At 25.5% G+C, this 12,190-nt stretch overlaps 1 protein-coding gene across 1 annotated transcript; it reads right to left on the reverse strand.

Annotated features, from left to right (window-relative positions):
* Positions 1 to 559: 559 nt before the first annotated feature.
* On the reverse strand, positions 560 to 10,756 carry LOC113362872 (luc7-like protein 3). The gene is given in 10 exon segments (XM_026605368.1): positions 560 to 621; positions 680 to 695; positions 759 to 929; positions 4,681 to 4,688; positions 4,820 to 4,908; positions 5,036 to 5,212; positions 7,437 to 7,574; positions 10,021 to 10,139; positions 10,142 to 10,465; positions 10,531 to 10,756. Coding segments are annotated over 10 exon segments (1,206 nt in total). The 5' UTR covers positions 10,633 to 10,756.
* Positions 10,757 to 12,190: the final 1,434 nt, after the last annotated feature.

Here is a 12,190-nt window from a genome sequence, read left to right on the forward strand (position 1 = left end):
ATGAATTGTCTGAAAATGTTAGGAATCGTCTGAAAATGTTGTAGATTATCTGAAAATTTTACAGATTGTCTGAGAATTTTGTAAATTGTGTAAAAATATTCTGCATTCTCTAAAATTGTTTTTATTTTTAACATAAAATTGTGTTATAGCAATTGATATTTGTAGCTCCCATAAAACACCTCAAATCTCCATCTTCTGCCATTTAAAAATAATGTATAGTTATTACGATACATTGTCAATATAACATGTCGTTGGATTTAAATTCTGGTCACTGTCACCTTCTTCATTAGCAAGGAAAAAGCAATTGTAGTTGTTCATTCAAAAACAAAGGAAAAAGAAATGGCTCGAACCCAAAACAACTCAATTTTTAAAATCTTTTTGAAAATTTTTAATAATCAGTAATCTACTAAAATAAAAAAGCAAAACAAAACGACGCAAAGAGAGTTACCCTTAATAGAAATTTAAAACTTTAAAAACTTGAACTACCAAAAAGTGGTACTGGATCATTATCAACAACTTTTAAATATTTCTATCACAAGAAAAACGTTTTAAATTTCTTTTACCCTGTTGGATTAAGAAAACGAAAGCTGGCACCAAAAGTCTTACTCCCCCAATCCTTAGCTTAAAATTAAATTATAACAATTAGAAACCCTTATATAAACGTTTTGGAAAGACTAACCTGAATATGATTTAATCTGTAATGAATAAAGTACAAAAAAAAAAGAAAACTGATGTAAAACCAGTTTTCGGACACTTACCTGGTAGGTGGGTCTCTTACTAAAGTTAATTTGAAGGTTCCAGGCAAATCGGCAAAGAAGAAAAAGAAGTGGTGCTGGAGTATCTACAGGAGGACAACAACGGAGACGAAGGAGATTCTTAGTGGTGACGTGTTTTGCTGCGACTTCTATGGCGCTCTCGATGGGATGAACCTGAGGAAAAAGAGATAAATTAATAATAGAATATTAAATTATTGATAAATTAAACTAGATGTATTCTACTCCTCAAGACCTTTGAAATGATACCCCACATGCCATAAAAACACATTCTAAACTTTTTGAAGTAACACTTCTTTAAATTCGTTTACTAAAATTTATAAAAGATGCAATAAACGTATAAATGATTACATTTATTACGTTTTTATTTATGAATTCGTATTCTACTCTTCAAGACCTTTAAAATGATACCCCACATGCCATAAAAGCACATTTTTAACTTTTAGAAGTAAAACTTCTTTAAATAATACTTTAAATTAATAGTCTTTTAAATAATAGTTTTGTATCATGTTTTTATTTATAAAATCGTTTTCTGCTCTTCGAGACCTTTGAAACGATACCCCACATGCCATAAAAACACATTCTAAATTTTTTGAAGTAAAACTTTTTTAGATTCATTTATTACAAATTTATAAAAACTTGCTCCATAAGTGTAAATAATAATTTGCACCATGTTTTTAGTCATAAAACCGTATTCTAATTATCAAGACCTTTCAAACAATACCCCACATGCAATAAAAAGAAATACTAATTTTTTTGCAGTGAAACTTCTTTATATTTGTGTACTCCAATTTTATTCAAAATGCAATAAAAGTGTAAATAATAGTTTGTATCTGTTTTTATTTATAAAATCGTATTCTAATTTTCAAGACCTTTTAAATGATACCCCGCATGCCATAAAAACATATTCTAAATTTTTTGAAGTAAAACTTCTTTAGATTCGTTTACTACAATTTCATAAAAAATGCAATAAAAGTGTAAATGTATGGCTATGGGATGAGAGGGGTTCTCATCTCATAAACACATACTTTGTATAATTTGAAGTAAAACTTCTTTAGATTCGTTTACTACAATTTTATAATAAATGTAATATAAGTGTAAACAATAATTTGTATCTTGTTTTTATTTATAAAATCGTATTCTACTCTTCAAGACCCTCGAAACGATACCCCATTTTTGAAGTAGAACTTCTTTAGATTCGTTTACCACAGCTTTATAAAAAATGCAATAAAAGTGTAAATAGAACTAGCATCATGTTTTTATTTATAAAATCGTATTCTACTCTTCTAGACCTTTGAAACAATACCCCATATGCCATCAAAAGACATTCGAATTTTTTAGAAGTAAAACTTCTTTAGATTCGTTTACTAAAATTCATAAAAGATGCAAAACACATATTAATGATAACATCAATTACGTTTTTATTTATAAAACCGTATTCTACTTTTCAAGACCTTTCAAACGATACCCCACATGCCACAAAAACGCGTTCTTAACTTTTTGAAGTAAAACTTCTTTAGATTCGTTTATCACGTTTTTATTTATAAAATCGTATTCTGCTCTTCAAGATCTTTGAAACGATACCCCACATACCATAGAAACACATTCTAAATTTTTTGAAGTTGAACTGCTTTAGACTTGTTTACTAATATTCATAAAAAATGCAATAAATGTTCAAAAATGTAAAAAAATAAAGTTGAAATATTTAAATTTTTAAATCAGTATTCATATTATATTCCAAAAGACCTTTTAAACGATACCCCACATGCCACAAAGCACAAATATTTAATTTTTTGAAGTAAAACTTCTTTAGACATAACTAAAGAGTTTAAAATCCCTTGACACTTCTTACCATGAATTAAAATTATCACCAAATTCACATACTACTCTTGAAGACTTTCAAATAGCACCACATAACTATTTAAAAGACTATTTAAATTTTTTTAAGTAAAACTTCTTTAGACTAGTATACTAAAAATGAAATAAAAGTGTTTTTTACAAATCGTGTCGTATTTGAGACAATATTTAAAGTAAAACTCAAAACTGATGTCTAAGTATGACTCAACGCTCAAACATTTTAATAAGCTTTGAAATAAAATTTAGTATTTTAATATTGAAACCTGATCGTATTTATTACAATTTTATATATATAAAATCGTATTACACTCCTAAAGGCCTTTCAAATGATACCCCACAAGCTATAAAAACACTATTTAAATTTTTTTAAAGTAAAACTTCTTTAGACTGGTATAATAAAAATATAATAAAAGTGTATATTTTTTGTAAATCCTGTCGTATTCGAGACAATATTTACAGTAAAACTCAAAACTGATGTATATGTATGACTCAAACCTTAAAAATTTTAATAAGCTTTAAAATAAAATTTAATATTGTTTTAATTTTGTAGCATGGCCGTATTTATCACGTTTTTATATATAAAATCGTATTATACTCTCCAAGACCTTTCAAATGATACCCCACAAGCTATAAATTTTTGAAGTAAAACTTCTTTAGACTAGTATACTAAATATGGAATAAAAGTGTATATTTTTAACAAATCGTGTCGTATTTCAGACAATATTCTATAAAAACTCAAAACTGATGCCTAATATGACTCAAATCTCATTAAAAACATTTTAAAATGCTTTGAAATAATATTTAATGTTGTGTTTTAATAATATAACATGGACGTATTTATCACGTTTTAACTTATAAAATCGTGTTCTACTCTTCAAGACCTTTCAAATGATACCCCACAAACTATAAAAACGCACTCAAAACTTTTTGAAGTAAAACTTCTTCAGACTAGTATTTTAAAAATGGAGTAAAAGTGTATATTTTTACAAATCATGTCATTAATTTCAGTATTTGAGATAATATTTAAAGTAAAACCAATAACTGATGTCTAATATGACTGAAAGTTAAAACATTTTAATATGCTTTCAAATAAAATTTAATATTGTTTTAATATTATAACATGGTCGTATTTATCATGTTTTTATATATAATATCGTATTATACTCTTCAAGACCTTTCAAATGATACCCCACAAGCTGTAAAAACATTATTTAAATATTTGAAGTGAAACTTCTTTATACTAGTATTCTAAAAATGGAATAAAAGTGTATATTTTCTACAAATCATGTCCTATTTGAGACAATATTTACAATATAACTCAAAACTGATGTCTAATATGACTAAAAGCTTAAACATTTTAATATTCTTTGAAATAAAATTTATTATTGATTTAATATTGAAACATGGTCGTAATTATCACATTTTTATGTATAAAATCGTATTATACTCTTCAAGACCTTTCAAATGATACCTCACAAGCCACAAAAACATAATCAAAATTTTTTGAAGTAAAACTTCTTTAGACTAGTATACTAAAAATAGAATAAAAGTGTATATTTTTTTTACAAATTATGGTATGAATGTTAGTATTTGATACTAAATTTAAAGTAAGACTGAAAACTGATGTCTAGTGTTACTAAAAGCTTAAAAAATTCAATATGCTGTGAAATAAAATTTAATATTTTAATATTGTAACATATTCGTATTTATCACGTTTTTACTTATAAAATCGTATTGTACTCTACAAGACCTTTTAAATGATACCCCACAAGCTATAAAAACACTATTTAAATTTTTTGAAGTAAAACTTCTTTATACTTGCATACTAAAAATGGAATGAAAGTGTATATTTTTTACAAATCGTGTCATATTTGAGACAATATTTACAGTAAAACTTAAAATTGATGTCTAATATTACTCAAAGCTTAAACATTTTAATATGCTTTGAAATAAAATTTAATGTATTGTTTTGATATTGTAACATAGTAGTATTTATCACGTTTTTACTTATAAAATCGTATTATACTCTTCAAGACCTTTCAAATGATACCCCACAAGCTATAAAAACACAATCAAAATTTTTTGAAGTAAAACTTCATTAGGCTCGCTTAGTATAAATGTAATAAAAGCGCAAATTTTTGACAAATTGGATTTTTTATACAAAGATTTAGGTAAGACTAGTGACTTACTTCGTTCAGACTTGTAATCTCTCCGACTCCTGTCCCTCTCTCTCTCATAGTCATCACGCTTCTCACGATTATTCCTTTTCTTGTCATCTCTATCGGACCTAAATAATAAACACAATCAAATTAATCACAAAAAAGGCTTTAATAAAAACGATTAACTTTTTTTTATTTATTAATAACATTATTATAATATATTTATAAATAATTATATTTTATTACCTGTCTCTTTTTCTATCATCTCTCTCCTTCTCTCTAGACCTCTCCTTTTCCTTTCGCCTTCTTGTGTCCTTTTCTTCATCTCGTTTCCTTCTCTCTCTTTCTTTCTCTCTTAAAGACTCTCTCTCCTTTTTACGCTCCTCAGTCAATTCTTCAACAGCTTCACGAAGGCGAGCATACCTAAATAATAATAATAATAATAATAATAGTAATAATAATAATTAAATTCACACTTTGTACATACATTGAAGTGAAGCTTTTTTAGACTCAAACTTAAAAATTAAAAAAATGGGTGACATTTTTACAGCAAATGAAAATTTATCACATATTTCACATTTGCTTCTTCAAGAACTTTCAAATGATACCCCACATGCCATGAAAACACATTCTACATTTTTTTTAAGTAAAACTTCTTCAGATTTGTTAACTAAAACTCAAATGTATAATGGTAATATTTATTATCACGTTTTTATATATAAAATCGTATTCTACTCTTCAAGACCTTTTAAATGATACCCTACATGGCATAAAAGCACATTCTAAATTTTTTGAAGTAAAACTTCCTTAGATTTGTTTGCTAAAATTCATAAAATATGCAAAAAACGTATAAATGATGAGATCTATTACATTTTTGTTTATAAAATCGTATTCTACTCTTCAAGACCTTTTAAATAAAACCTCACATGTCATAAAAGCACATTCTAAAATTTTTGAAGTAAAACTTCTTTAGATTTGTTTACTAAAATTCATAAAAGATGCAATATTTAATTATGCAATAATTAATATCTATTATAACGTTTTTATATACAAAATCGTATACCTCTCTTCAAGACCTTTTAAATGATACCCCACATGCCATCAAAGCACATTCTTAACTTTTTGAAGTAAAACTTTTTTAGATTCGTTTACTAAAGTTCATAAAAAAGCAATAATAATATTTATTATCACGTTTTTATATATAAAATCGTATTCTACTCTTCAAGACCTTTTAAATGATAGCCCACAGGCCATAAAAGCGCGTTCTAAATATTCTGAAGTAAAACTTCTTTAGATTTGTTTACTAAAATTCATAAAAAATTAAATAAATAATATCTATTATCACGTTTTTATATATCAAATCGTATTCTACTATTCAGACCTTTTAAATGATACCCCACATGCCATAAAAGCACATTCTTAACTGTTTGAAGTAAAACTTCTTTAGATTCATTTACTAAAATTCATAAAAGATGCAATAAATAATATCTATTATGACGTTTTTATATATAAAATCGTATTCTGCTCTTCAAGACCTTTTAAATGATACCCCACATGCCATAAAAGCGCATTCGAAATATTCTGAAGTAAAACTTCTTTAGATTCATTTACTAAAATTCATAAAAAATGCAATAAATAGTATCTATTATCACGTATTTATATATAAAATGGTATTCTACTCTTCAAGATCTTTTAAATGATACCTCACATGCCATAAAAGCACATTCTAAATTTTTTGAAGTAAAACTTCTTTAGATTCGTTTACTAAAATTCATAAAATATGCAATAAAATAATATCTATTATCACGTTTTTATATATAAAATCTTGTTCTACTCTTCAAAAACTTTAAGATGATACCCTACATGCCATAAAAGCACATTCAAATTTTTTTGAAGTGAAACTTCTATAGATTCGTTTAATGGAATTCATAAAAAATGCTATAAATAATAAATATTATCACATGTTTATATATAAAATCGTATTCTACTCTTCAAGACCTTTTAAATGATACCCCACATGCCATAAAATCACATTCTTAACTTTTTGAAGTAAAACTTCTTTAGATTTGTTTACTAAAATTCATAAAAAATGCAATAAATAATATCTATTATCACGTTTTTAATATATAAAACCGTATTCTACTCTTCAAGACCTTTTAAATGATACCGCACATGCCATAAAAACACGTTCTAAATTTTTTGAAGTAAAACTTCTTTTGATTCGTTTACTAAAATTCATATAAGATATAATAAAAGTATAAATGATAATATCTATTAGGTTTTTATTTATAAAATCGTATTCTACTCTTCAAGACCTTTCAAACGATACTTCACATGCCCTAAAAGCACATTCTTAAATTTTTGAAGTGAAACTTCTTTAGATTCGTTTACTAAAATTCATAAATAATATCTGTTATCACGTTTTTAAATATAAAAACGTATTCTGCCCTTCAAAACCTTTTAAATGATACCCCAGATACCCTAAAATCAAATCCTATATTTTTTGAAGTAAAACTTCTTTAGACTTTTGTACAAAAAATGCACTCCAAAAGTATAAATATGCACATATATCTTATTATTAAGCCAATAAAGGGTTATGTTTATAATATATCTCTGTATGGATCAGAGACATGATTTTTCTATTTACCCCAAGTGTTGTTTTCCCATTAAGTGGTCATCGATCCTCTGTTGGGCATCTCCAACAATCAAAAAGGCCCCACAAATAGTGCACACTTCCATTTGTTTCTCTTGTGCAGCTGCTAACTCTGCTGTCATACTCCAATGGCTGTAAAATAACAGTAAAGATATAGATATAAATAAAAATAAATCTGAAAGTACTAAACATTTTTGAAAAACATTTTACTTTCAATACAATTTAGAAAATTTTTCAATGAGCAGTTGTGATCAACTTATATTCACTAATGACATTACAGAAAGCAACCCAATGATTTTCCATGTGAAATACAGCATATACTCATTTATTAATTCCCCAAAAGGACATTCTTCACTTGAATTCATATTTAGATCAAATTTTTCAAGTGAAAACTGATATCACTACTACTTGACAAAAACTGTCTGAAACTTCAAAATATTTATAAATCTAAATTTTCAAGGAAATTTTCAAGATCATCTGAAGTGAGTATCAAACTTGAAACTTTTATAGTTATATATAATTATTTATCAACGCCCTGAAAGATCTTATTCAAATATATTATCAAAAAAGAAGTGATAACACTACTGCTTGATATCAAGCTGTCCAAGATAGAATGCAAATCTGCAACTTTGTGTGTGTTATTTTGTAGGAGTATAAAAATATTCCCATGGTAACAGCACATACAAAATTACTTACAGAAATAAATGATAGTTTTCTAGAAAAATAATAATAAGAATAAATAATTTTAAAAAAATAATAAGAATAAATAATTTTAAAAAAATAATAAGATAACTTTTTAAATAACAGTTAACAAATTTAGGAAAAAAAACTTTATGATAAAACCTTTTGCAAAAATAATAATAAATAACTATTTAGATAATAATAAATAATTTCGGAGATATAATAATAATAATTTTTTAAGTAATAATTAATAATTCCAGATAAATAAAAATGATATAACTTTTTAGTTTTACTTAAAATGATGAAATTTAATTTAAAAAAAATAATAAACTATTTTATAAATATAATAATGAATAACTTTATAGAAACAAGAATAACTTTTTGAAAAAAAAAAAAAATAAACAATTTTAAAAAAATAATAGTACATAACTTTTAAGATAAAAATAAATAATTAAGAATGATATTATTAAGAAGAAATAAGAACGATATATTTTTTAGGGAAAATAATAAACAATTAAAAAATAACTTTTTAGATAGTAATAAAAAATTTAGAGAAAAAAATAATATAACTTTTTGGAATAGTAAAATATGAAAGATTTTAGAAAAAAAAACTTTTTAGATAATAATAAATGAATTTGATAAAATAAGATAATATAACTCAACACTCAATGAGTTATTTTGAAAAAAATAGTAATAAATAACTTTTCAGATAAATATAGTTTTAGAGAAATAAAAATGATAAAACATTTTGGAAAAAATAAATAAAAATAAACAATTTTAGGAAAAGAATAATAAATAACTTTTCAGGTAATAATAAATAAATTTAGAGAGATAAGAATAATATCTATTAGGAAAAATAATGAAAAATTAAAAAAAAACTAACTTTTTAGATGATAGAAAATTTGAAAAAAATATAATAATAATAATAATATAATATAATAATATAACTCATTGGAAAAGTAAACTACAAACAATTTTAGAAAAATAATAACAAATAACTTTTCAGATAAATTTAGTAAAATAAGATTTTTTTTAAATATATAAAAAAATATAAAAAAAAAATAATTTAAATCAAGAGTTTGATAAATAATATAACTGTTTATAATATAAAATGTAACATATTTTTTTAAAAAAAATATATATAAAAGTAATAACAATAGTAATTAATAACTCTTTGGAAAAATATAGATTTAGAGAACTAAAAATGATGTAACTTTTTGGAAAATAAATAAAAAAAATAATTTGTGAAATAATAATATAACTATTTATAAAAAATAATAATAATAAATGATTAAAAAAAAATAAGAATGATATATCTTTTAGAGAAAATAGTATTTTTTCTCCAAAAATAAGTTTTTAGCTAGTAATAAAAAAATTTAGAGAAATAAAAATAACATAACTTTTTGGATAGTATAAAAAATAAACAATTCTAGAAAAATAGTAATAAATAACTTTTTAGATAATTAAAAAAAAAATTGGTATAACTTTTTAGAAAAATAATAAATAATTGTAGAAAAGAATTATAATTTAACTTTTTAGATAATAATAATTGAAAATAATAATTAAAGATGGTATAACTTTATGAAAAAATAATAAAAATAATGAATAATTTTAGAAAAGTTGTAATAATTTTGTAAATAATAAATAATTGTAGAGAAAAAGAAATAATCTACATTTTTGAAAAAATAATAACAAGAAAAATGAGAAAAAATAATATAACTTTTTGTAATATAAAGAATATTAAAATAATTTAAAAAAATAATATTAATGTATAACATTTTATAAAAATGAAATATTTTGAGAAAAATAATATTGATATATAACTTTTTTTTAAAAAAATGGAAAAAATAAATAAATTTATGAAATAACTATAATCTTTAATTAACTCAATTATTACCTATTATCATTCTGATTCAACAACCCTTCTTTTTCCTCCTTCAGCGTATCGCAAAGCTTCATAAGCCCCTGCGCCTGTTCAACATCACCTCTCGTGCCTGCCGCTTCAGCCTCCCTCTCACCAACTGGGCAATCTTATCGGTCAACATATTGATCTGATCCTGATTGCGTTTAGTTTGTGCCGGGGTAATCTTTTCACCATCGGATTTATTCATGAGAGCCAATCTTTGTCTGCCTTTGACAATCTTGCGATCAACGTCCCCGATCATGTTTTGACAGAATCTGAGAAATTCGTCTTCGTAGAAGGTTTTTCTGTGGCTTGGTTTAGCGTTTTTGTAGAGTTTTTTGGCTTCTTCGTCGTGGATTTTGGGGCAGAGCCCTAAATCTGCACGGGTGTTTGTGAAGAGGTCGTGGGGGCAGAAACGGACTATGAAGTATTTGCAGTACTGGAAATAAAAACAAGGGGGGTTAAAGGGTGAATGGATAGATTAATTATCATGTGTCTATTTACCTCGGGGTCCTCCCAATTTAATTCTTTCCTCTTTTCTGTAGGATCGGCGTTTCGATTCCTTCCCATAAGTTCGTCCAAGAGGGCTCGAGCGGCATCACACATGATTAATTAATTTTTTGTTTGTTTTAGTCTTTCACATATATTTTAAAAATCGAATAATTAAACACAATGTTTGTTTAAAGTTTTTTGTATTCAGTTCATTGACAATTGTTTGTTTTAAACACATAAATCGATAAAAATATTATCACGACTTTCGCACCAAAAATTATTCTAGCTGACGCATAAACATAGAGGACAAATGACAGATGTCATTTAGATATGACACTTATAAAGGCGAAGCACACAAAATGGACGCCGACATAGAGCTTAGGGTTCTGACACACTACTGTTTTTTAATTTACAACTAATTTTATAAAGTATTTATTCTATTTATTATTTCTATAAACTTAATCATAACTTAATAATTAAACTAGTGGGGTGTATGGCAACGTGCCTTGAAGCAAATTGCTGGAACTTCCCGTACCGTTATGAAATGTTCGAGGAATACTGAATGTTTTCAAATAGATCATTATAAATATTGTAGCATTGTCTAATATTTATAAGAATTATATAAACTGAATTGCAAAGTTGAAATTATTTATGTAAAGTATATTAGAATTTTAGTCAGAATTAAAAATAAAATCTGAATTATTTTCAATATACAAAAAAATGTTTTTTGATAAAAAAAGGTGAAACCAATTTTTTTTTCCAAAATCGATTATTTTGTTAAGACAAGCAGAAAGTTCTTTGAATCATTTAAATTGGACTCTTAGTTCTCTTAAAAACTGCCATTTTTTGCACATTTAGCTCCGTATCTTCGAAATGTCTGGGCCTGCAAATGTCAGATTTAGGCAAAAAATCTGATAAACACTTCTCCCGATCATTACTAATTGAATGTTTTTTAGAACATTCAAATCGGATGCTCCGTTCTCTCAAAAATTCGATTTCTATTTGCTGCACTCTTTGCTCTTTATCTCTGTAACTGCTGGACCTGCCTTTGCCAAAAACTAATCAGCTCATCTCCCTATCAATAGGAATCGAATGTCTTTTGAACCATTCAAATCGGTTGATCCGTGCGCCCGAAAACATGACTGGAAATTTGTATCCATACATACATACACACACACATCCATTTTTTCTGAGGTATGCCAAAATGTTCAGAAACCTTCAAACGTCGGCCCATTACAATACCTTACCCTACGGGAATTAAAATAGCAACGTTTGTTAATAAAATATTTTTGAGATGACTAATCTACTAATCCTGCAATTTCATAACGAAAAGCTTTCACGACGTTTGGTTTTTTGTAACCCCTTTGGAACAGCTATTTCTGTTCTATATAAAATAATAAATACTACATTTAACATAAAAATATCAAATATTTAATTTTGTATGAGACAAATATTTATAAATATCTAAAAAATATAATTTTCTTTTAATTAAATGAGGGATTGTTCAAGTATTACGTAAGCAGATTTATTACAATTATTTACCCCCCCCATCCCCCTTGACAGTAAAAGTAAGCAAAACTCTTACCCACTACCCCCATGCTTACGTAAACATTTTGCAATTAATGTAAAGAAATAAAAATACTACCTATGACGTAATCATCATTCAGACTCC

This window comes from Ctenocephalides felis, unplaced genomic scaffold, assembly GCF_003426905.1.
Source record: "Ctenocephalides felis isolate EL2017-DRISC unplaced genomic scaffold, ASM342690v1 CF-g0.4_SCAFFOLD_00845, whole genome shotgun sequence".
Lineage (NCBI taxonomy): Eukaryota > Metazoa > Arthropoda > Insecta > Siphonaptera > Pulicidae > Ctenocephalides > Ctenocephalides felis.